This window comes from Chiloscyllium punctatum, chromosome 1 (genome assembly GCF_047496795.1).
Source record: "Chiloscyllium punctatum isolate Juve2018m chromosome 1, sChiPun1.3, whole genome shotgun sequence".
NCBI classification, from domain to species: Eukaryota; Metazoa; Chordata; class Chondrichthyes; order Orectolobiformes; family Hemiscylliidae; genus Chiloscyllium; species Chiloscyllium punctatum.
In genome coordinates this window covers 78,792,219-78,819,542 of record NC_092739.1, presented here as the reverse complement: position 1 = coordinate 78,819,542, position 27,324 = coordinate 78,792,219, and the positions used below count along the sequence as shown (strand labels likewise).

The window sequence follows — 27,324 nt, the reverse complement described above, 5'->3', positions numbered from 1 at the left end:
GAAAACCATTATACATTGTGTACTTTCAAGCTGTGCAATTGCTTTTATACATTTCTATATTGTAAAAACATTCTAAAAGAATGGATTATCAACCATAGAAATGGTAACTGAAATAGCTGTTTGTATTGGGGTCAGCTATGGCTCAGTAGGTTTCAGAACATCATGAGTTGTAGTCCCTTTCCAGACACTTGAGCACATTAATCATTGAAGTTGGGGTTCAGTACTCAGGAAGCTGCTGCAAAGATGTTGTCATCAAAATATATTCCAACAGTGCAGAAGAAATTAATTTGTTCCATGCCTATGCCAGCCCTTTGAAAGATTTGTCCAATTTAGTTGTGGACTGGAGCTAACTGCAGGGCTCTCTTAAAGAGCTGGCTCAGATATTGGAGGAAGAAGAGTCATACCAAACTTGAAATGTTAACTCTGTTTCTCTATCCACAGATCCTGCCAGACCTGCTGAATTTCTCCAGCAATTTCTGTTCTTGTTAAACAGCCAATGTAATAGATAAAAGCAAATTACTGCAGATGCTGGAATCTGAAACCAAAAGAGAAAATGCTGGAAAATCTCAGCGGGTCTGGCAGCATCTGTAAGGAGAGAAAAGAGCTGATGTTTCAAGTCTAACTGACCTTTTATCAAAGGGTCAGTTAGACTCAAAACATCAGCTCTTTTCTCTCCTTACAGATGCTGCCAGACCTGCTGAGATTTTCCAGCATTTTTTCTTTTGGAGCCAATGTAATAGTTTCTGTGCAATTATCTTCCATTGAAATTAGTCAGATAGTATGAGAAAATCTGCTGAAAGTTTAGTCATATTTATAAAATAATTCACTAAATTGTGATTTTTTTGTTTACGAAACTGAATACCATGCTTTAATATAAACAATTTAACATGATTGCAGTGATGATTATATCTGATTCAATTAATTTTTATTTTTATCGAATACTACTTTTTTGATGTGATCAATAACCAGTTATGTTGTAGCCATTAATTTCTTTGAAGTACTACTTTATAGTGGCACCATTAATATTACAAGCCTCACAGATTAATCTTGGCTAGACTGCTAAAAACTCCAAATGTACTGCTGATTAGATAACTCCTAAATGCCCAATGTGCTGAACAAGACAAAATTGATTTATACTATATATACTTTATATATTATTTTAACCCTTTAGTGGTTGGGAGGTACAAAAACCTACAACTTTAATATGTTGACCTCTTGGGGAGCATTTTGAAACTAAAGCTGACATTATGGGGCTTTTAGTGATTTGAGAACCCTTGGAATCCACAGCAAGTTTTATTGTGGCTCTAACACATTTGATAGCATCCTGTTTCTGGGTTTCCTGTCCTATCAGAGAGGATGGGCAGGATGACAGATTAAATCTGTCAAAAGAAGGATTCCTAAACATTCCAACGTCTGAGTTGTACGTCAATAGGATGCAGGAGCACAGAAGGTTGGGAAAGGTGAGTGGTATTACATTTTCAAGTACCAAGTCCCATACTCTGACTTCCCTGCATTTTCCTGCACGGCTCTGCTCAAGTCTCATTCTTCTCTCCCACAGTCAAAACTCTGGACAGTCAAAACTTACCCTCATTGTGTCATTTTCTCAAACATATGTTTCACAGGTATGCTATACAAACTTTGAGGGGGTAGTGGTGGCAGGAGTGACTCGAGTGACAAACACATGACAACTATTGTAGATGTATGCCCACCTTCTATGGGGAAGAGGGTCTAGTTCCAGATATCAGCAACAAATTGCTGACAGAGTCTGAACCTCGTGAGGCACTTGTGCTGATACAGGTCAGAAAGGCTGTAAGCCCTGTATAACACCTCCTTGGAACTGAATATCAGTATCCATCTTCTCTGAACTCTTGGATAGTGCGTGACTGAGGGAAAACAGCTGGTGTTTCTGCTTCTTTTTGTACCCCTGATGTTACTGTCCCTCTTGTTCCTAACAAAAGTACAGAACAGAGCTCTCTAAACTGCTCCATGCTGCAATAAAGGCAGGTACGAGGGAAATGTAGCTGAAGATGAATAACATACAAGACCAATGGACTGAGTCTCAAGCATTTGGAAACCCCCGTGTTAAGCAGTGAAGCCTGCTCTCAGAAGGGTTGTGAACAACAGTCACTCCCATCCACATGACAGGAGCTCTTCACTTTTACTGATTAAAAGCTTTCCAGCATTCAAGATTCACAAGAAGCTCATCTCAATATTTACTTGTTGATCCTGGTGAGTTGAGGATAGCTCAGGAATAGCTTTGCTGGATGTTGAAGCCAGAATGATTCATTAAAGCAGCAATCAATGACCCAGCTGCATATCACAATTACTTATTTAACATTTCTACAGGGCTTGGGTACCCCATTCACCTGCAAACCTGCCCTAATGGAAAGTGGATGTGTATGTGATAATCTTAGAACAAAGAATAAAGAACAAAGCACATTACAGTGCAGGAACAGGCATTTGGCCCTCTAAGCCTGCACCGATCCAGATCCTCTATCTAAACCTGTCACCTATTTTCCAAGATCTGTATCCCTCTGCTCCCTGCCCATTCATGTATCTGTGTAGATACATCTTAAATGATGCTATCGTGCCTGTTTCTCCCACGTCCACTGTCAATGCATTCCAGACATGCACCACCCTCTGCATAAGGAACTTTCCATGCAAATCTCCCTTAAACTTTTCCCCTCTGACCTTGAACTCATGACCCCTAGTAACTGAATCCCCCACTCAGGGAAAAAACTTCTTGCTATCCTCCATGTCTATACCTCTCATTATTTTGTAGATCTCAAACAACTTCCACCTTTCTAATGAAAATGATCCTAATCTACTCAACCTCTCTTCGTAGCTAGTACCCTCCATACCAGGCAAATTCCTGCTGAACCTCCTCTGTACCCTCTCCAAAGCATCCACATCCTTTCGATAATACGACGATCAGAACGAGATGCAGTATTCCAAATGTGGCCGAACGAAAGCCCTATGCAACAATAACATGACCTGCCAACTTTTGTACTCAATATTCCGTCCAATGAAGGAAAGTAAGCAGTATGCCTTCATGACCACTCTATCAACCTGTGTTGGCACCTTCAGGATACAATGGACCTGAACACTCAGATCTCTCGTACATTAATTTTTTCCAGGGCTTTTCCATTTACCGTATTGTTCACTTTAGAATTGGATCTTCCAAAATGTATCATCTCACATTTGCCAAGATTGAACTCCATCTGCCATTTCTCCACCCAACTCTCCAATCCATCTATGTTCTGCTGCATTCTCTGACAGTCCCCTTCATTACCTGCTCCTCCACCAATCTTAGTGTCATCTGCAAATTTGTTAATCAGACCACCTATGCCTTCCTCCAGATCATTTATGTATATCACAAACACTAGTGGTCCCAGCACAGATCCCTGCGGAACGCCACTGGTCACAATTCTCCATTTTGAGAAACTCCCTTCCACTACTACTCCCTGTCCCCTATTGACCAGCCAGTTCTCTATCCATCTAGCCAGTACACCCTGGACCCCATGCGACTTCACTTCCTCCATCAGCCTGCGATGAAGAACCTTATCAAATACCTTAGTGAAGTCCATGAATATGGCATCCACAGCCCTTCAAACAACTTTGTCATTTCCTCAAAGAATTCTATTAATATGGTAAGACATGACCTTCCCTGTGCAAAACCATGCTGCTTTCCCAATATTCTTCCAACGCTTCATTTGTTTTCAGTTGCCTAGAACTTATGTGTACTTCCTTTTCCCTCTTAGCAAATCTCACAATCCATGGTTCCCTAATCTTGCCATTTCTATTCCTCATTTTCACAGGGGCATGCCTGTCCTGCACTCTAATTAACCACTCTTTAAAAACCGCCCACATGTCAAATATAGATTTACCATCAAACAGCTGCTCCCAATCCACATTCCCTAGCTCATGCCCAATTTTGCTATTGTTGGCCTTCACCCAATTTAGCACTCTTCCTTTAGGACCACCCTTGTCTTTTTCCATTAGTATTTGAAAATGTTTGGAATTGTGATCACTATTCCCGAAGTAACTCCTGACTGAAACTTCAGCAACCTGGCTATGCTCATTCCCCAACACCAGGTGCAGTATGGCCCCTTCCCGAGATGGACTGTTTACACACTGCTCTATAAAACACTTCTAGATACTCCTTACAAATTCTGCTCCATCTAAACCCCGAACACTAGGTGAATCCCAGTGAATGTTGGGAAAATTAAAATCTCCCACATTACTACCACTCTGTTGCTCCTACACCTTACATAATCTGTCTACATATTTGTACCTCTCACTCTCGCTGTTGAGAGGCCTGTAGTGCAGCCCCAACATTGTTACCACACCCTTTCTATTTCTGAGCTCAGCCCATATTGCCTCACTGTTCGAGTCCTCCATTGTGCCCTTCTGAGCACTGCTATGATATCATCTCTGGCCAGAAATGCAGCTCCTCCACCCCTTTTACCTCCCTCTTTATCCCGCCTAAAGCATCTATATCCTGGGATATTTAGTTGACAATCTTGCCCTTTCCTCAACTAAGTCTCAGTAATAGCAATAACATCTTACTCCCAGGTACTAATCCAAGCTGTAAGTTTATCTGTCTTACCAACTACACTTCTTGCATTCAAACAAATGCACCTCAGACCACTTGTCCATCGCATTCATCGTTGCTGCAAATCTTGATCCCATGTCTCTTTTAGGGGATTGAACTCCCTGCCTAGATCCAAACCCATCTTACCTTGATGGTTAAGGTTCTCATAAAATCCACAATGTGGAAACAGGCCCTTCAGCCCAACAAGTCTACACCAACCCTCCGAAACGTTACCCACCCATATAACATTTCCAATATTTATTTACCCTATACTTATCCCTGACTAATGCTCCAAACCTGCACACTATGGGCAATTTAGCACAGCCAATTCACCTAACCTGCACATCATTGGACTGTGGGAGGAAACAAGAGCTCCCGGAGGAAACCCACAGAGACACAGAGAGAACATGCAAACTCCACATAGACTGTCGCCCCAGGCTGGAATCAAACCTGGGTCCCTGGCACTGTGAGGCAGCAGTGCTAACCACTGAACCACTGTGCTGCCCCCATCTGACCATTCTGTCCATTATGTTCAGTTTGAGCTCAGCTACAGTTGACTTATAAAAACCTCACTATAATAGTAGCATTATGACAGCTAAGAAGACTGAGATAAATTCAGAATCCCGCAAAGGAGGACCAAAAATATATTAAAAAGAAAGAAAATAAATTGCAAGGGCAAACTGACAAGGAATCTCAAAACTGGCAATAAGAACCTCTTTAAATATATAAAAATGAAAGGGAAGGTCAAAGTGAACACAGACCCTTTACAAAATGAATCTGGAGAGACAGTTATGGGACAAGAAAATAACAGAAGAGTTAACTGATATTATATATCAGTTTTTAAGGTAGAAGATATTTTGAACACTCCATTAATAGTAAAGAACAAAGGGAGAGATTGAGTACCTCCACTAGAGAAGCTGGACTAGACAAACTAATGGTGGGTAAAGGCAGTTAAGTCCCTTGGCCCTGAAGGTTTGCATTCTAGGATTGTGAAAAAGGTAGATATGAAGACAGTGAATGTATTGATTGTAATTTTCCAAAAAAATCTTGGATTCTGGAGAAGTACCAGAGAATTGAAAAACTGCTAATGTGACGCTGCTGCTCAAAAAGACATGAACTGCAGCAGCACATTTACTAAAACTGGAAAGATACAGAGAGGATTAACATGGCCCCTCTACTAGGATGATACACAAATTTGTGAAGCATTCAAAAAGTGGGTAACTATAAGCCGATTGGCCTAAAAAGTTAGCAAATGGAATATCATATGGGAAGTTGTACATTTTAGAAGGGAGAACAGAAGAAGAGTAATATTTAAATGGAAAACAAACTGCTAAAAGCTGCAATGCAAAGGGACTTGGGGGTACTTGCGCATTGAACACAGAAAGCTAGCACCCGAGTGTAGCAGGAAATCAGGAAGGCAAATAGAGTATTGGCCCTTATTTCAAGGGAATTGGAGTATCAGGTAAGAAAGTTATACTACAACTATACAAGGTGCTGTGGAGTACAGTTAGCTCTGCTATAATACGTTGGTTCTGTTCTCATGCAATCCCATGTTATAAGAAAATTGCGTAATAGCAACACCATTTAAACTAATGTTTAACTAATGTTATAACCAATACACAGTTTAAATGTTCATGTTTTAGAAACAGTGTCCGCAATTCATCAATAGCGTTATTCAAATTCGCATTGACAAAATGTGCATTATAGCAGAACTACTCGTACTGTGAGCAGTTGTGGTAGCCTTATTCAAGAAAAGATAAAATTTCATTGGAAATGGTTCAGAGAAGGTTCACTAGGGTGGTCCTCGATGTGGACGGATTGTCTTATGAGCAAAGATTAAAGAGGTTAGGTCTTTACTGATTGGAGTTTAGAAGAATGAGAGGTGACCTCACAGAAACATACAGGATTCATAAAGGGCTTGACAAGGTAAATGTTGAAAAGATGCTCCCCTTCATAGGAAAGTCCTGGACCAGGGAGCATAGTCTCAGAATTATGGGTGCCAATTTAAGACTGAGATGAGGAGGAATTTCTTTTCTCAGAGAGCTGTGAGTCTTTGGAACTCCTTGCCAAAGACAGCCATGGAGGTAGATTCCTGGTGTATATGTTGTGATAGATTCTTGATTAGTTGGGGAATCAAAGGTTTTTGGAAAAAGGCAGGTAAGTCGAAGTGAGGAATGTCAGATCAGCCATGAACCTATTGAATGGCAGAGCTAAATTGACGGGCCGAATGACCTACTATTGTTACTATTTCTTATGGTCTTATGGTCTGATATATAAAGATATTATCGTAATAAAGTTATCCAAATATCAGCAATACCTGTAACTTGGTGAATTTTTTTTGTTTTCCAGGTACATTCAAAAGGCCAAGGTAACAAAATGGGTGACGTATCACCTGACAAGACAGTCGAATCTTGACAAGGAACTGCTCTTCAACATTCACAATTTCACAAAGAACAAAACTGTTAGTGGTATCATTTATGTAACTTTCTGCTCAATATTTTGTTTAAGTTTAGATTATGTACAGTATAGGTTGAAACCTGCTTGAATTTCAACTCTCTTTGTAGAGTGTGAAACAGACGTTAAAAAGTGTTAAAATTCAAGTAAGATTTTTCACTCCTTTGACTGCTATATGGCAATTTCAAGATTACTCTTTCTCAGAAGCTTGACTCATTACTTTGCCCTATATTATCATTATGATGTCAATATAATTTTAAATGCAACCTTACTGAACCATATGTTACAGTAAAACCTGTTAGATACCAAGGTGATGCTCCCTAAATTGAAAGCTAAATTGTATGGGGTCCTTCAAGTCCCTCAACAGAATTTGGGCCACTGTTATCCTGGGCTCTCTCCTCAGCCTGAACTGACTGCATACTGAAATCTGCAATATTGGGAACCTCCACAGGAGGCTGAGATGGACCATCCAGTTGACATTTCTGACTGAAGATGGATGTCAATGCTTTAGCCATATCTTTTTGCACTAAGGCACTTGGGTCCCCAATCATTAAGGATTGAGGCATTGTGGAGCTCCTCCTCCAGTTGATTGAGCTTGATTTTTCATCCCCATTGATGACTGAATGTGACAGGACTGCAGAGTTTAGACTGAATATCACTATATGTCTGCCGCTGATGGTAAAAACAAGGACTGCAGATGCTGGAAACCAGAGTCTAGATTAGAGTGGTGCTGGAAAAGCACAGCAGGTCAGGCAGCATCCGAGGGGTCCACCTCTGTTGGTCTGGTGGTAAATGAAATAGCCAGGAATAGTACTGGCAGGACCTGAAGCATTATCTGTATGATTCTGTGAGTATGACTTTCTCAGGCTTCTACTTGACTGGTCTGAGAGACAGCTCTTCCAATTTTAGCATAAGCTCCCAAACTTTAGTAAGAGGTGTTTGTAGGGTCAATAGTGTTGAGTTTGCCATTGCTGTTTGCAATACCTGGGTCAATGCTCGGTGCTCCATCTAGTTTCATTCCTTTCTCAGATAGCACAGTGGTTTTATGCAACTGTCAGCTTGTTCGACTATTTTAGAGAGGATTCAAGAGTCAATCACGTTGCTGTGGATCTGGAGTCACATGTAGGTCAAACCACGTAAGGACACAGATTTCCTTCCCTCAAGAATATTTGTAAACAGGTAGGTTTTTACAACAATGGACAATGGTTTCATAGTCCCCATTAGACTAAGTTTTAATTCTAGATTCATTAATTGGATTCAAATTTCATCATCAGCTGTGTGGGACTTGAACTCAATTGTCCAGGCCATTAGCCTGGGCTTCTGGAGCACTAATCCAATACTAGTAACATCACCACTCGATGCTAAAATAAACCAAAGTTAAAAATCACACAACACCAGGTTATAGTCCAACAGGTTTAATTGGAAGCACTAGCTTTCAGAGCACCACTCCTTCATCAGGTGATTGTGGAGGACACAATTGTAAGGCACCGAATTTATAGCAAAAATTTACAGTGTGATGTAACTGAAATTATACATTGAAAAATACCTTGATTGTCTGTTGAGTCTTTCATCTGTTTGAATACCATGATAGTTTCACTTCTTTCATGTGTAAATCACAAAACCTTTTTTTAAAAGTTGCATTCTCAGGTTAACTGTAACAATTGGTGTTAGCTAGACAATATGTTGAAGACGTTAGCCCCCTGTGTTCTCTGTCTATGCCATGATGTTTAGACTGATTCTAATCTAAAAAGTGAGATAACGGAGTTTTACATAAATTCATGCAGTTTTTGAGCAAAGTACAATGTAACTCTGCAAGTACAAATTCACCCCACAAAATATATGTGTGCATGTGGGTCTTTGTGTCTGTCTGTGTGTGTGTCTGTCTGGTTGGGGGTTGTGTGTGTGTGAGAGAGTGTATATATGTGTGTGTAGTGAGTGTCTTAAGTCTGTGAGGGGGTGCATGTGTGTGTGGGAGTGTGTGTGTGTGTCTGGAGTAGGGGGTTGTGAGTGTCTGTGAGAGAGAGTGTATATATGTGTGCATGAGTGTAGAGTGGTCTAAGTCTCTGAGAGGATGCCTGTGTGAGTGTGGGAGTGTGTGTGTCTGTAAGGGTGTGTGTGTGTCTGTGTGCGTGTCTGTGTATATGTGTGTCCGTGTGTATGTGTGTGTATAGGAGTGTGTGTGTGTGTGTATAGTGCAAGGGTGGTCACCTGTAATGTGCCATGAACCCTAGGTCCTGGTTCAGGTCCTCCCTATGGGTATGGGAGCCTCTGCTAGGCCACTTTTCTCTGCTGCCTGTCCCGAAGTCCGCCTTGGAGGATGGTCACCTGAAGCTCTGTGGTCGAATGTCCTGGACAATTGAAATGTTCCGCAACTGGGAGGGAATACTCCGGTCTGTTGATTGTTGTGCGGTGCTCATTCATCCATTGCCATGGCCTTTGCTCAGTTTCCCCAATGTACCAAGCCTCAGGGCATCCTTGATGCAACGTATAAGATAGACACCGTTGGCTGAGTCACCACGTACATGTTGGGAGGTGTCCCCACGTGTAAAGGTGGTGTCCATGTCCACACTCTGACATGTCTTGCAGCGCCTACCGTGACAGGGTTGTAGGGAGTTGTCCTGAAAGCCGGGCAGCTTGCCGGATGTTGTGTGATTTTAAATTTTGTACACTCCAGTCCAACACCGGCATCTCCAAATCAAAATAAACCAATGCATCATAAAATCTGCAGTTGTTAGTTCATCCTGAGTAAGTGTTTTGAGATACAGCAACTTGATGGAGACATCAAACTATGAGCCTAGCAATCCTGTGTCCTCAGTGCATCCCTCTTCTGTGGTGAAAACTGGACAACATAGGCTAGTGAGGACATTATGTCGAACAACTTTCTCCTTTGCTGTCTCAGACATATACTCAAAATCTCATGGGACTGAAAATCCAGACAGCCTAAACTCAAATACATTATAGCTTTCTGAGGGTTTAAATTCAGTTTACTTTTATTCACCCATGAGTTGTGGACAACGCTGACCAGACGAGTTGTAAAAGATATGAAAAGCTGTTTGCTTTTTAAAAATTCATTTGTGAGATATTGGCGTCACTGGCTGACCAGCATCTATTACCTTTCCCCTTCGGGAAGGTGGTAGTGAGCTGCCTTCTTGAACTGCTGCAGTCCTTGTGCTGTAGGTTGACCCACAATGCTGTTAGTGAGGCAATTCAAGGATTTTGATGGAGTGACAGTGAAGGAACAATTATATATTTCTAAATCAGGATGGTAAATGTCTTGGAGGGTGCTCCCATGTATCTGCAGCCCTAATCCTTCTAGATGGAAATGAGCTTGGGTTTGGAAGGTGCTGTCTAAGAATCTTTGGCAAATTTCTGCAATGCATCTTGTTGATATTACGCACTGCTGTTACTGAATGTCTGTGGTGGAGGGAGTAGATGTTTGTGGATGTGGTGCCAATCAAGCAATTTGCTTTGTCTTGGATGGTATCAAGCTTCTTGAGTGTTATTAGAGATACATCTATCCATGCAAGTTATCATAAAATCCGATCCAGTTCACTACTAAGCTTAGGGAAAAGCTGCATTCTTACTCAGTTTGAACAATATATGACTCCAATCTCACACCATTATGATTGACTTTTCCTTAACCTAGCAAGTCATTCAGTTGCATTAAAACTGCTGCAACGGTACTAGCACTAGTATCACCTTCTGAGGGCAGCAAAGGAAGGGAATTGTTATCCTTACCAGCAAGATCCTCCACCAGGAAAAAAAACAAAAATTAAGACTGGCAAATTAAAATTGTTTGTATGTTATTCTACAGTTTCTAGAGGCAAGTCGACTGTTTATTTTCTACACAGCTTGAAACGTTGTCTCTCATGTATCAAATCTAATGACAGGGAGACAACATGTATGAACTTAATCAGGTTGTGTCATTACTTGAAGATGAGGGGAGCAATTTTCCTCTCCCTGGAGGTGGGACTTGGCAATCAGGGGGAATAATCAGAGGGAGCTGGCCTTAGTGAGACTCTCAACCCCTTCTTACCATATCATTGATTAAATTCTGGGCACTCATCTCGACCTGCCACCAATTAAGGTCCTTAAGTGGTTAATTAGCAGCCACGAGAGGCCTCAACTTATCACCTCTCTAATTACCTGTCTCTCTGATGAGCAGGAAAGGTTGCTACCTGGCAACTACGAAACTAGAGCAACCTGCCTGCTGAGGTGAGAGGAAGTGGTGGAACAGTTGGGGTCGGGGGATAACCTCTAAAAGCCAACTGCTGCTCTTGCCTCTAAAACATCTCCCTGAAACACCCAGCTGTTGGCAGGAGTATGAAACTTCTTGCTGTTGGATCCCTTGAGGAGTAGACTTTGGCATGCATTTTCTTAGGCCCCAGAAGCTGCTGCCTTCATGCCTTGATTGGCTAACAGCATCTGGTGACCTTGGATGCCAGTTTCAAGGTTTGACATCGGTTGATAATATTGATACTTTTGATCAATCTGTTCAAACAGACACATGTCTGGGGGATGTGGGACTTGAACCTGAACCTCTGGCCCAGAAGTATGGACACTATCACTGTGACACAAGGATCTTATAGGTTGAGAGACTTACTTATAGTTTATATTCCCTTCCCATAAGATCAACAGTGCCCTCCAGTGCATTTCTTCCACTTCCCGCACCTCTGCCCTTGAAACTCACCCCTTCAATTGCAACAATGATAGAACGCCTCTCTCCCCAACCCCCCCACCCAGTCCTCACCTTCTACCCTACTAATCTCCAGACGCAGCACATTAATGTCTGCCATTTCTGCCACCTACAATCAGACCCCACCGCCAGAGATATATTTCCTTCCCCACTTCTGTTGGCATTTTGCAGAGACCATTCCTTCGTTAGGTCCATGCCACCCACCAACCCACCCTCCACTCCCAGCACCTTCTCTTGCTACCGTGAGAGGTGTAAAACCTGCAACACCACACCTCCCCCCTCGCCTCCATCCAAGGCCCCAAAGGGGCCTTCCACATCCAGCTGAGATTTTATTGCATGTCCAAACACCTCATCTACTATGTCCGTTGCTCTCAATGTGGCCTCCTCTACATCAGGGAGACAGGACACCTACTTGCAGAATGTTTCAGGGAACATCTCTGGGATACACGCACCAAACAGCCCCACTGCCCTTTGGCTGAACATTTCAACTCCCCCTCCCACTCTGCCAAGGGCATACAAGTCCTGGGTTTCCTCCTCCGCCAAATCCAAGCCACATGAAGCCTGGAGGAAGAACGCCTCATCTTCAGCCTTGTGACCCTCCAACCACAGGGCATCAACATCGATTTCACCAGTTTCCTCATCGTCCCTCCCCCCACCTCAACCTAGATCCAACCCTCCAATTTGGTACCGCTGTCCTGAGCTGTCCCACCTGTCCATCTTTCTCTCCACCTATCCGCTCCTACCTCCCTTCCGACCTATCACCATCATCCCCACCTGCATTTACCTATTACCTTCGCAGTTACCTTCCCCCCAGCTCAACGCCCACCCTCCTATTTATCTCTCTGCCCCATTTAACCCCCACCCCCCAACATTCCTGATGAAGGGCTTATACTTGAAATGTTGATTCTCCCGCTGCTTAGATGCTGCCTGATCCGATATGCTTTTCCAACACCTCACTTTTTATCTCTTAATTAACTGATTGGTGTGGGCAGTGGGGATGATATGTTAGTCTCACCTAACACGCGTACCCCTACATTTTAAGCAAAAAGGGAAAATTATGACCTATAAATCTTAGCCAGGTCCCATTTGTTCCATGAAGGTATTGCTTTAATAGGCTAACACCACTGCTCACATACATTTAGATGAATTCTATTTTCTGGATGCTTTAAGAACACACTGGGTCATCTTTTCTCTATCTAGACATTGGGTGTTTACACATGTACTCTATTGAGGCTGCTTTCCTTTTCCTAGAATGCCACTTTTCTGACTCTCCAGCATTCTGAGTTCATCCTTATCCTCGAATTAGGCATTCTCACTGTCTTCAGGACTGTATTGGTAAAATGACTTCTGCAGTACTGCATTCAGTTTTGCATTCCTGACCTGAGGAAAGATATAATTGCATCGGAGGTGGTTCAGGGAAGGTTCATTAGACTAACTCTAGAGATGAAAGGCTTGTTTTAATGAGGAGAGATCGAACAGTTCAGGCCTACACTCTTTCATGTTCAGAAGGGTGAGAAGAGATCTAATTGAGGTATATAAGGGATTGGCAAAGTAGATGCTGAGCAGACATTTCCCTTGGTAGTTTTAGGCTGAGCATGGCGGATTTAAGACAGAGGTGAGCAGGAATTACTTCTCTCAAAGGATCAAGTATTTGTGGAATTCACTACCCTAGAGTGCAGCAGATGCTGGGACCCTGAATAGATTTAATGCCTATTCATTTTCCTTCTACATCTTTCCCCAAGTTTCTCTCTTATCTGTTTACATAATTCCAGTAAATTGTTTTTAATTATTTACATTATCATTATTAACATCATCTCACCCCTTCACTCCTCAAAGTCTGAATCTCACAGGTCGAGATAGCTTCAAACAACGACTGTTCGTCCAAATTTGGTTTAATTGATTTTCACATGAGGGCAATAATTTTCTACTATTCTTGGAATTGCTGTAGCCCTCTCAATGGTATTTGATAGTACAAGTATGTTTCCTTTGTCCCTCATAGTCCTGAGATTTTATATTCAGCTTGAGATTGCTATTTCTGTTTTAATCTTCCCTTGGATAATTTTGCCAGTAAATATCGATTGATTAATTGTGTTGGACTGCAGCATAGTAATATAAATTCCCAGTTGGCACTCTTGGACATTAGCAACTTTACAGTTTTGACAGCCCTCTCTGCTTTTCCATTTGACTGAGAGTGATGGTGTCATTTTCAGTTATTTTGGCATTTTGCTTAGTTTGTGGAAGAGTGATGATACCATCTCAGGGCCTACTGTTTCGTTCAAGAATGGACTAATTCTTGAGCCTGAGTCACATTTGAAATACTTGCCCCAATGTTAGCTCCCTTTTTGACTGAAGAAAATTGAATGGTTTTTCTCCCCAGTGCCTAATTGTAAGAAGATCAGCCACGTGGACCTCATAGAATATGAGTTCCCTGATCAGAGCTATTAACTTCTTCCAATCAAGGAGGTCTGGCTGACAGATAAGATCAGGAGTGTCCTTGTTCTGTGGCGCTGTGGAGTCTGTGGACCATGTATATATTGGGTGTGGGCGTTTGCACTCCCTTTTTGATTTTCTTAAAAACCTCCTCCTCTGCTTTTGGTTGCACTTCAGTCCCATGCTCCTGATCTTCGGCCATCTGGTACGGAGGAGGGAGGGCAGGTCCGAAGACCCCCTCGTGGGTCTGTTCCTGGGCCTGGCCAAACTGGCCATCAACAGGTCCAGACAGCGGGCCGTGGAGGGGGTCGTTAGGGCCGACTGCCTGCCCCTCTTCTGCGGTTACATTAGAGCCCGGGTGTCCTTGGAGAAGGAGCACGCGGTGTCCACCAACACCCTGGAGTCATTCAGGGAGAGGCAGGCGCCGCAGGGAGTGGAGTGCATTATTTCTCCCTCCAACTCTATTTTGATTTAGTCTCTACCCTCCCCTTCACTGTTTTGATCACTGCATTGCCCTTTGATGTGAAGGGCAATGCTTGTCACTGGCCACTCAGGTGTTTTCCTATTTTCCTGGTGGTGGCAATTGAATAAAGATTTGTGCACCTTGTGTCTTTCACTGTGGTTCACACCTGCACACACGCACCATGGGTGCTGGGACAAATATAAGCACTACCGCAGTTAGGCGGTAGTGTGGGGGGTTAAAAAAAAGAAAGAAAAAGAAGAAAAGAAAAAAGAGAGAAAAAAATAAAAAGCTACAATACATTAGAGCCCGGGTGTCCTTGGAAAAGGAGCACGCGGTGTCCACCAACACCCTGGAGTTGTTCAGGGAGAGGTTGGCGCCGCAGGGAGTAGAGTGCATTATTTCCCCCTCCAACTCTATTTTGATTTAGTCCCTACCCTCCCCTTCACTGTTTTGAGAGAAAAAAAGAAAGAAAAAAGATCAGGAGTGTCAGACATCTTGTTCACTCTGGCAGCTGGCTCTGAGGGAGCTGGATCAGTGCCAAGGACTCTCCACGTGTAAATAAAGGATGACTTTGATGACAGGATACCAGCGTCTGTGGAGTTATTTCACCTACAGTGGTGCAATTCCTAAATAAGTATTCTTTTAATCATCTATATTTGCAGCACCTATTAATCTGTAGAAATCTGTTAAAAACACTACAATTGATACTTGTAGATAATGGGACCATTAATTAAACATCACTAACACTAGCTTTTCCATTGTTCTAAAGCATGAATCCCTAAATTAAAGCTTCAAAGTCAATAGTATTCCTACACTCTGCCTCTTGAGGACATTATTGGCTATAGGCTCAACTGTGAACAGAAATGCACTGATACGATTTTGTTCCTTTCTTTCTTAGCATGCATCATTCATGCAGCCCAATTGAAACTGTTTGTTCTCCAGAGTCTTCCTGCTGGGTTACTTTGTTGTTCAAGTCTTCTGAGGTTCTGTTCTGACTTTTGGAATCTTCCCTCTTGTGCCACATGGACTATAACCTGACTTCAGATCAAGGATTTGAAGTCTCCCTTATTGCCACCATGCTTTACTATTTTAATACTATTGCTGGCATGTTTTAAGATTTTTGTTTTGTGTTTCCTTTAAAAAGAACTGGTTCATCTCCTGTATCTTTGCGCTGAGCACCTGTCTTTTTACTAGTTATCGCATTTCTTGGTCTCCAGCATTGGAGTTTGTGCTTATCCAAGTGTAAAGCTCCCTCACTGTCTTCAGTACTGTAATGGCTTGGAGAAATTCATTTTAATTAATATGCTAATGTGTAACCTCTCCTCTGCTCTAAGTGCCTTTGTGGGCAGTCTGTGTCTGTGGATGAGGGGTACATGCTTTTGGTCCTAAGCAACTTTGAGTGAGAATAAGCGGTGAGCTATGAGATACCCGCTCTGATTTTAGTGTTGAGTTTTCTTGATGTATAACACATTTGATTGGATAGAAAGTTGAATATTAATGAAGTGAGTTGGGCCATTCGCAGGATCTTTCATGAGCAATAATGTTTCTTAATTGTCAACTTGCTGCAACCCAGTGAGAAACTCACCACAACACTTGTTCAAAATATTAAAGATGACACAAGTTACACAAGATGACAAAGATACACCTCACCAGACTTCTTCTGAAAGTACTTGGCTAAGAGCACTTTGGGCCAACCCCTCCCCACCCCATTCCTAATGAAGGGATTATGTTTGAAACATCTACTCTCCTGCTCCTTGGATGCTGCCTGCTTTTCCAGCACCATACCCTTTGATTAGGAGCACAGTTAGTTCTGGAGCACAAATCTTTAGTACTTTCGGCAGAACATTTTCAAGGTCCTTAGATTTTACCACATTCAGTGTTTTCAGCCATTCTGTGATGGCATGTAGAGTTAACTGACTTGGTGAAAGACTGACATCTATGATGTTGGGAATCTCCTCCACTTGGCATGCCTGGCTGAAGATTGTTGCAAGTACATCACTTCTCTTTTTTATTGGTGTGCTGGGCTTCCACATCATTGAAAATGGCAATATATGTAAATCCTTCACCTCCTGCTGTTTCATTGTCCACTGCCATTCATGGCTGGATGGTGCAGGATTTAAGAGCTCAGATCTGATCCATTGTATGTGGGAATACTTAGTTCATAGTATCATCGAATCTGATCAGTGAAGTTAGAGGCCATTTAGTCCATTGAGTATGCATTGATCTGTGAAGAGCATCTCACCCTATCCCTGTAACCCCATTTACAATGACAAATCCACCAAGCCTACACCTTTGTGGATGCTATGGGACAATTCTTTTTCAAGCACAGCCAAGCAATCTAACCTGCACATCTTTTGACTATGGGAGGAAACTGGAGCATGCAGAAGAAACCCACGTAAACACGGGGAGAACGTGCAAACTCCATACGGACTGTTGCTCAAAGCTGGAATTGAACCCAGGTTCCTGGCATTGAGAGGTGTTAACTACTGTGCCAGCCAGTTCCATGTAATACATGCTGTTTCTCCTGCTTGGCATTCACATATTGCTCTGTCATGACTTCACCAAACTGGGACCTCATTTTTGGACATGGTTGGTCGTGCTTCTGGTGTGCTTCCTGTACTTTTCATTGGAACTAGATTTGATTGCCTGGCCTGTTAGTAATTTCAGAGTGGAGGATATGTCAGATTATGTTACTAATTGTTGTCAAATACAATTCTGCTATTGATGCTTCACAGTGCCTCATGGATGTCTAGTTTTGTGTTACTACACCTGTTTGAGATCTGTTTCCTTTAGGATGGAGATTGTGCCACACAACATCTTTGTTTCCATAAGAGCTGTGCAGTGTTCACTGCTTCTGATATTGTCATAATGCAAGGCACCATCAGTCAATGCAGTCCAACCACTTCCCCTATGAAAAAAAATGTATTCTTCATATTGCCATTGAATCTTTGGGCAATTAGCTTAAATTGCTGTCCTCTAGCTTGTCACCATTCTTCCAATATAAGTAATTTTTATCTACCCATTCTGTCTAGCCTCTTCATGCTCTTGAATACTTCTGTCAACCTCTAGGGAATCCATTGTATACCATCCACCAGTTTGAAAAACAACCATTATCAAGTACATTCTATTTCCTGTCTTTTATCCAACAGTCCACTAATTTACAAATGACTGTGAATTTTCTCTTGAATTACCATTTCTAAAATCATTCCCATTATTGAAGTTAAACTGACTGACTTGTAGCAATGCAGTTTATTTTTGCATTGTTTTTAATCAACATGTCATTTATAATTCTCCTCTCTGGCAACCAAAGAGGATTGGAACATTATGGGCAGTGCCTTCTCAATTTTCACCTTACTTTTCTCAGTACTTTACATGCATTCCATCTGAACCAGAAGACTTATAATTTTTAAGAACAGCAACTCTTTCTAATGCTTCCTCTTTATCAATTGTTAACCCATCCAGAATCTTGATTAATTCCTCTTTACACTCACTTTGACAGTAGTCTTTTCCTTGGCAAAAACTAATGTAAAATACACATTTAGTACTTAAGCCTCCTTGTGTTTATCCTATTTTTCATCCCTAGTTGACTCAGGGCATCTGTTTGCTATCTTTTTTCCTATTTATATATCTATAAAAGATGATTGTATTCCAGTTCATGTTAACTGCTGCCTCTTCTCAGAAACTCTCTTTGCCTGTTTCATTTTCTTTTTCACTTTTATTCCAAACTTTCTGTATTCAGTTTAGTTCTCTGGTATTACCAATCCAACACCTATCAAAGTTCCTGGCTTCACCCTCCAGGTGTGAGGCCCACTTTCACCAAATTGTAGCCTTGTACACAAAACCGTTCTAGAAATAACGTAATTTGATCCCCTTCCCACAACTGAAAGCTCAGAGATTCAGGCATTTGCAATGTTGCCAGTCCATATTCTTGGACAAAGATGGACTGAAGTAGATACTTTCTTCCAGTAACAAATGTTTCAAAAACAAAAAAAACCCCAAAGTAATTGTTAATAGGAAGAAAATCAAGTTAGACGGATAAATAGTTTCCACAATGTGTTCATTTGCAGAGGAGTTTGCATGTGTACACGAACAAAAACAAGGATTTGTCTCAACAATCCATGTAGGCTCTGTTAGTTAGAAGCATAGATTTTGATCCACTCCTAATGCTGATTCCAGGTAAATTATTTATTGTAAGTGTCCTTGTTTAGTGTAGCTTTGTTTTCTGTTTCACTGTTACAAATGTGCCTTTTCGAGCCTTTCAACCTGAGCTGATGGACATGATCACCTTTCACTTTATTGCAGGAACGAGATTCAGCAAAGTTAAAATGCCTGTTTTCTGTTCTTCCTCATCAACGAAGTACAGAGGATACTGCAATGGTAACGTTATGACATAACATTAACAGAGTTCTTACTAAAACTGTGAATATTTATGCTATGAACTTATTGGAACGCCTAATTCAAAGTTGAAATTGAGATGAGTGTGAATGATTTGTAATAGTTAGCAAATTATAGAGACATAGTCATTGGCTCATATCCTTCGAAACCCTTCCAATTCATATACCTGTCTAAATATCTTTAAATATTGGAACTGTACTTAAAGCTACCACTTCCTCTGGCAGATCATTCCATATTGGATGCCCTCTGTGTGAAAAAAGACAGGTCCCTTTTAAATCTTTCTCCTCTCACCTTAGAAAAAAGCACACTAATTTTGAACTTCCCTACTCCAGGTAATAAACCTTTGCTCTTCAACCTTATTTATGCCCCTCATGATTTTATAAACCTCAATAAGGTAAACCACTCAACCTCCCACACTCCAGTGAAAATCTCCCAATATTTAACCTCTCCTTATAGCTCAAACCTTCCAATCCCGGAGTCTTTTCTGAACCCTCTCCAATTTAATAATATCCTTCCTATTGCAGGGTGATCAGAAGTGTACACAGTAAATCTCTTTGCAAACTGTAGTAATTGTAAAGAGGTTAGCCAGGTCCATAGAATATGAGCTTCCTGATTGGGTGGTTAGCCTAGTCCAATGAGGGAGCCCTGACTGACAGATAGAAGCAGGAATGTCAGAGGTTCTGTTCACTCTGAGTGCTGGCTCTGAGGAAGTTGGATCATCTCATGGACTTTTCATGTGTAAATAAAGGTGATTTGGTGACAGGATATTGGCCTATGTAGAGTTATTTCACATCCATAAATTTCAGAGGTACAAAAGTTAATTGAGATGGGAATGTTAGGATCCAGCCATGAGGATTGTGGGCTCCTGGAGTGAAATGAGGTGTCAGGTCAAGGTCTTGGAGTGTAAGGGGTCTGGGGAAGGATTTTTTGTTTTGTGTGAGATAGATTGTCGGGTCTGTTGAATAATTAACCGTGAGTTAGACTGGGTATTTATCCATCCATGTTAATATTGATCTTTCTCCGCAACTTCTTAGCAGCTGTAACACTATTTCCTGCACTCTGTTCCGTTACCCTAATGCACTTACATAGCACGATCTGCCTGTAAAGCACGTAAGACAACACATTTCACAGTACCTCAGTACACATGACCATAATAGATCAAGTCAAGGAATAAATATTCACTTCAGTGAAACCCTCTGAATTCTCTGATTTTAATGGAAATTTTGGATGAACCCAAACATTGGGGAATTATCCAGTGGAAGCTTCAACTTCCTGGGAAATTCCTTCAGTGTCTACTATTGTGCAGATTTCACAGGCCCCTACGTGCAATTCCCATCTATGCTAGAGTAACAACTATCTGACCTGCGGACATTGATTCTGTGAAGGTTCTTCAATTGCATTTAAAAAGGTATATTGCAAAAAATGAAAATTTGATAAAATCATCTGGTCCCCTGTCACTTCAAACTGACATACAAGCTGCTGATATTTTAGTGATGGATGGTTCTGATCACAACTGCTCTAGAGGAGATGAGAGTTTCCATGGAGTTGTAGCAGACATAAATCAGTGCTCTAGTACTGGTGACCAGTAGTATTCAGATTTAGTGTAAACAAGGGAAAATGAAGCTTAACTCAAAGCTTGCAAGTGCTGAATGACAGTAACCAAATTTGGAAAGGGGATGCAGAAGTAAGTTTCAAGCTGTGGGAAGTAATAACAAGGGAAATAAGTACAATTCGAAGTGAAGTACCCGAGGCATGGAGAAAATGAATTCCACCTGTTTCCTCCAGGAATTATTTCTGAGTTAATTATTCTTAATTACAGGAAATGGAAATCCTCTGTGGCTAAAGCACACTGCACGTGTACATAACTCTAGGACATGTCTGGTAAATTGAGGTCATTTTTAGTCACATCTTTTAGTCACAATTTATATTCTTTTCTGCGTTTTTCAAACTAAGTTGATGGTGCTAGATTAGCATTTTGGATGCTTGTTTAAAGTTGTTAATGTTCGTCGTTACATTATTCTGCAGCCAAGTTTGTAAGAGTAACCTTCCACCCCACCAACCTCCGTATACATCACATCATCTTCTGCCTTTCTGCCACATACAAACAGAATGCACCACCATGGATATATTTCCCTCCCCACCTCAATCTGTGTTCCATAGACACCATTCCCTCCGTGATCCCTTGCTATGTCCATGCCCCCCACCAACCACCCTTCACTTCTGGCACCTTCCCTTGCCACCGCAAGAAATGCAAAACCTGCATGCACATCTCCCCCCTCACCTCCGTCCAAGGCCCCAACGGATCCTTCCACATCTGACAGATTTACCTGTACTTTCACATATGTCATCTACTTTTACGTTGCTCTCAATGTGGTCTCCTCTACATTGGGGAGACAGGATGCCAGCTTGCAGAAAATTTCAGAGAACATCTCTAGGACAAACACTAAACAATCCCACTGCCCTGTGGCCAAATATGTTAACTTCCCCTCTCACTCCATCAAGGCCATGCAAGTCCTAGGCCTCCTCCACTGCCAAACTCTAGCCACCTGATGCCTGGAGAAGAACATCTCACTTTCCGCATTGGGTCCCTCCAACCACACGGGACCAATGTGGATTTCACCAGTTTCTTCACTTCCCCTCTCCCCACCTTATCCCAGATCCAATCTTCCAGCTCAGCATTGCCCTCTTGAACTGTCCTACCTATCCATCTTCCTTCCCACCTACCTGCTCCACACACCTCTCTGACTTATCACAATCATCCCCAACTTCATCTACCTATCACATTCCCAGATACCTTCTACCTAGCCTCACACCTCCCCCCACCCCCCCCCCCTCCCATTTATCTCTCAGCCCCCTTGGGCCTCCCTCTCATTCCTGTTGAAGAGCTTATGCTTGAAACGTTGACTGTCCTGCTCCTTGAATGCTGCCTGTCCAGCCAAACACGTTTGGACTCTGAGTTCCAGCATCTGCTGTCCTCACTTTTTCCAAGATGGACTATGCCCCACAGTTTTTAAGGAGATAACTGAGGAGATTGTGGAAGCATTGGTGGTGATCTCTCAAGAAGCACTGTAGTCAGGGAAGGTCTTAGAGGACTGAAAAATGGCTAATATAGCACCTTTGTTTAAGAAGAGAGGAAAACAAGACAGGAAACTACAGATTAGTTAGCCTGACCTCAGGAGTAATTGGAAGAGGATTGAATGGCCTAATTCTGTTCCTATTTCTTATGGTCTTATTGTCTTACTTAACGTCATCCCCACTAAACTGTCTGCTGCAGATGCATCTGTCGGTGACCATATCTTAGCTCATCTCTGCAGGAATTCCTCAGGGTAGTGTCCTTGGCCCAACCATCTTTATTATTGACCTTCCATTCATCATACGTTCAGAAGTGGGAATGTCTCTGCAGCTTTGAAGGATAGGTATGATGATTGCAAAATTTTCAGTGTTATTCATGACCACTCTGATGCAGTTTGTGTCCAAAGACAGCTTGTGTCCAAGCTTGGATAACAAGTCGCAACTAACATTCACACCACAAAAGTGCCAGGCAATGACCATCACTAAGAGAAAATCTAACTATCATCCCTTGACTGTCAATAGCATTGCCATGACTGAATTCCCCACTATTGAGATCCAAAAACTGAACTGGTTAGCCGTTATTCTGGATGCAAAAGCATGTCAAAGATATGCAGTGAGTAACTTAACTCCTGACTCCCTAAAGACTGTCCAAGCCAATGTCCGGAGTGTGATAGATTATTTCCAGGTTACCTGGAGGAGTGCAGTTCCAACAACATTCAAGAATCTAGAGACCATTCAGGACAAAGCAGCCCACTTGATTGACACCACATCAACAAAACAAAATCACTGTTTACTATAGTAATAGTGGTATGTATTATCTACAAGCTTCAGAGCAGATATTCACCAAGGTTTCTCAGACCACTACTTCTAAAGCCATGATCATACCGTTACTGGAGGATTGAAGACATGTCTACATTATTGCATCAGCATGTCGTTCATGCTTACTGAAAGACAATTTCACCCGATACGGTAGTCTACCTGTAGGGGTTAGGGTGAATAGTCATTGCTTTTTCTGATTTAAGAACCGTTTTCAATGACTGGCTATGAGGCAAAGTCTATTGAACAGAGTTATTGGCTCTTGGCATAGAGAAAGGGAAGGAGGGAGACAGTGAGGGAAGACAAGGACAAGGATATCTTGTGGAAGAAAGGGTTGAGCATCAGGTGTGGTGAACATTGGTTGTTGGTGTTGTTTGGGGGAGGACTTTCAGGCAGTGATGGTCAGATAGAGATAGTACTAAAGGGCAGGTTCAGTGCTGTCAGTGGTGAGGTCCTGGTTTTGAGCTGAGGGTACTGAATGGTGGTGTGAACAGCAACAGTGGGGTAAAGAGTGGGATCCAATCGGGTGAGAGTTCCAGAGAATTGAGTAGTTTCATTGGCTATGGGGAGTGGTCATGGAATGGTAGGGAACAGGTAATGTGGTTAACAGAAGAGGTCAGGGTCAAGGTTTGTACAGGGATGGTAACAGGTGTAGGTTCAGTGGGGAGAAAATTCATGTGGAGTGTGATATTAATGGAGGGCATTAAAGGGTAATGGAGGGGAGAGGAATGGTTATACAGGATAGTTGAAAGCTGTTTGGGGGAGTTCGTGGTACCATTTGGGTGGTAATGGAGTGAGTTTCTAATGTGACTCAAATGGCTTTCACCTCATCTAAAAACACTGTAGCTCCAAAAATACAATTTCTTGAAGGAGGAGGATGTTGGGTGGAGTTATTAGTGAGTACAATTAACCAATTAAAACAACACTCTGACAACAAGCTAAGTTGATAGAAACCATGGTTAGACATGAGGCTTGGAGGACTGAAGGGCCTGTTCCTGTGCTGTATTGTTCTTTGTTCTTTTTTTCTTTGTCGATACAATGATATGCTAAAGAATACTTCTTGCTGACTGAGAGAGGGAAGAAGAGAGGGTCTATGATGTCTCATTTGAATGCAGGTGATAGTGGGCCATGCAGGGAATTTAAGTGTAAGAAGACCATTGGTGCAGAATGATTGTGGGGAGAGTCAGGCTCCAAGTAAAAATGTTATTTCCAGAAGTCCTGGTATGACAATGTAGCCATTGGACATTCAAGAATAATAAAGTTAATGCCAAGGATGGCTGAGGGCAGATTGAGGTTTATTGGGAGAGAGTGTGAGGGCAGGATAATGGATCACTGTGCTAGGGGGAAGCTTAGGTTTCCTCATAGATAGCCATAATTCATAAAAGGGTGGGTGCACACCAGTATCTGATGACCAACCAAGGAAGTTGGAGTGAAGCTTGAGAATGATACTGGGAAACTCAGTAGTGAGTGAATGGGCCTACACGTGGCTACATCAAAAGAAATATTGATCCTCCAGAATGGTATTATTTAAATGGGCATAGGTGGAAAGCAGATTGCACCTGATACTAAGTATAGGGCTTTCCACGGGGCAGCCATGCAGAGGACAGGAGGGAGAGCCTCAACGTAAATGCTGTGGAGGAACTGGAAGACATAAGTCTATGGTCAGATGGATCTCTGGCCAGGACATTAACAGGGAAAGGCATTAACAGGTTAACAGGGGAAAGCATCGAGCAGTACAGCATACATTGGGATTAATTCTTCAAAATTCCCTGGATTCGAGGGAGGTTCCATTAGATTAGATTAATTCCTTATTCAAAAAGGGAGACAAAAAGCAGAACGTTAGCAATCAGTTAGCTGGGCATCTAATATAATATAATAAAAATGCTTAAATTTGTCATTGAAGACATTGCAGCAGGGCACTTCGAGAAAAGTTGAGGTAATCAGCCAGATCAGGTAATTATGGTTTTGTAAAAGGGAAATCACTTTTAACCAATTTACTGGAGCTTTTTGAGGAATTAACAGGTATGAATAAAGGGGAACTTGTGGGTGTACTTTACATAGATTTCCAAAAGGCATTGGTAAAAAGCTACCTCAAAAGTTTATTGAGGGAAAAAAGGCTCATTGTCTGGTGGACAACATATTGACAAAGACAGAAAATTGGCTAGCTATTGGAAAACATAAATGGCCATTTTCTGGTGTATTGAGTGCTACTAGGGTCAGTGCAGGGGCCTGAGTTTTCTACAGCTTATATCAATAAGTTGGGGGAGGGGATTGAAGAAATGGTTGCTGAAGTTACTGATGACAAAAAAATTGATATGACACGAAGTTGTGAAAACGCTACATCGGGATAGATTAAATGAGTGGGCAAAAATCTAATTACAGTATAATATGGACATTTATGAAATTGTCCATTTTAGCAAGAAAGGTTAGACAAAAAGTATTTTCCAAATGCTGAGAGATTGCAGAGCTCTGAGGAGCAGAAGGATCTGGGTGTCCTAGTATGTGAATCACAAAAGGGCACAGCAAGTAATGAGGGAAATCAATAGAATATTTATAGTGAAGGGAATAGAATACCAAAATAGGAAAGTTATTCTCAGGTTGTACAAGGCACTAGTGAGAACACTTAAGAGTCATAGAAACGTACAGCATGGAAGCAGTTCCATCAGTCTCACTTGTCCACACTGACCAGATATCCTAACCTAATTTAGTTCCATTTGCCAGCACTTGGCCCATATCCCTCTAAATCCTTCATATTCATATACACATCCAGATGCCTTTTAAATGCTGTAATTATACTAGCCTCCACAGTTCCTCTGGCAGTTCATTCCATACACGCACCACCTCTGTGTGAAAAAGATGTCCTTAGGTCCCTTTTAATCTTTCCCCTCTCACCCTAAACCTATGCCCTCTAGTTCTGGACTCCCCACCCCAGGGAAATGACCTTGTTTATTTAGCCTATCCATGCCCCTCATGATTTTATAAACCTCTATAAGATCAACCCTTAGCCTCTGATGCTCCAGCGAAAATAGCCACAACCTTTTCAGCTTCTTCCTTTAGCTCAAATCCTCCAACCCTGACAATCGTTTCTGAACCCTTTCAAACTTCATAACATCCTTCCGATAAGATGGAGACCAGGATTACACACAATATTCCAAAAGTGGCCTAACCAATGTCTTGTATAGCTGCAACATGACCTCCTAACTCCTATACTCAACACTCTGACCAATAAAGGAAAGCATACCAAACAACTTCTTCACTATCTTATCTTCCGGCGACTCCACTTTCAAGAAGACCTTGCACTCCAAGGTCTCTTTATTCAGCAACATTCCCCAGGACCTTACCATTAAGTGTTTAAGTCCTTCTCTGAGTTGCTTTTCAAAATACAGCACCTCACATTTATCTAAATTAAACTCCATCTGCCACTCCTCAGCCCATTGGCCCATTTGAACAGGATCCTGGCATATTCTGAGATAACCTTCTTCGCTGTCCACTACACCTCCAATTTTGGTGTCATTTGCAAACTTTGGTGTCATCTATACCTCCTATGTTCACATTCATATTATTTATATAAATGATGAAAAGCAGTGGAGATAGCACCGATCCTTGTGGCATACTGCTGGTCATAGGCCTCCAGTCTGAAAAACAACCCTCCACCACCACTCCCTGTCTTCTTCCTTTGAGCCAGTTTTATATCCAAATAACTAGCTTTCCCTATATTTCATGAGGTCTAACTTTGCTAACCAGTCTCCCATTTGGAACCTTGTTGAACGCCTTACTGAAGCCCATATAGATCACGTCCACCGCTCTGCCCTCATCAATCCTCTTTGTTACTTCTTGAATAAACTCAGTCAATTTCATGAAATATGATTTCCCATGCACAAAGCCATGCTGACTATTTCTAATCAATCTTGCCTTTCCAAATACATGTAAATCCTGTCCCTCAGGAATCTCTCCAATAACTTGCCCACCATCGATGTCAGGCTCGCCGGTCTATAGTTCACTGGCTTGTCCTTACTACCTTTCTTAAATAGTGGCACCATGTTAGCCAACCTCCAGTCTTCCAATACCTCATCTTCTGGAATATATATGGAATAATATAATTTTGGCCTGTTTATTTAAGGAAGGATATAAATGCTTTGGAAGCAGTTCAGAGAAGGTTCACTAGGTCAATACCTGGAATAAATGGACTACTAAATGAAGAAAGGTTGGCTCTATACCCATTAAATTGTAGAAGGAAAAGAAGCAACTTGATTGAAACTCATAATCTCTGACGCAGTTTGACAGAATGGATGTAGAAAGGATATTTTAAATAGAGGTCTTTATTTACAAATGAGCAGTCACCCATTTAAGGGATAAAGATGAGGAGAATTTTTTTCTCATACAGTATTGTGTGTCAATGGAACT

The 27,324-nt window shown here is 41.8% G+C and overlaps 1 protein-coding gene and 1 non-coding gene across 2 annotated transcripts in view; both read left to right on the top strand.

Moving 5' to 3' along the window:
* LOC140478755 (cyclic nucleotide-binding domain-containing protein 2-like) overlaps positions 1–27,324 on the top strand; it is a 90,346-nt gene that overhangs the window by 22,311 nt on the left and 40,711 nt on the right. The window contains exons 3-4 of the mRNA XM_072572096.1: positions 6,944–7,055; positions 18,940–19,014. Coding sequence (XP_072428197.1) covers positions 6,944–7,055; positions 18,940–19,014 — 187 coding nt within the window. The remainder of the gene's footprint in view (positions 1–6,943; positions 7,056–18,939; positions 19,015–27,324) is intronic.
* Positions 5,709–5,811, top strand: LOC140483066 (U6 spliceosomal RNA). The gene has a single exon (XR_011961879.1). It is a non-coding gene; the product is annotated as a U6 spliceosomal RNA (small nuclear RNA).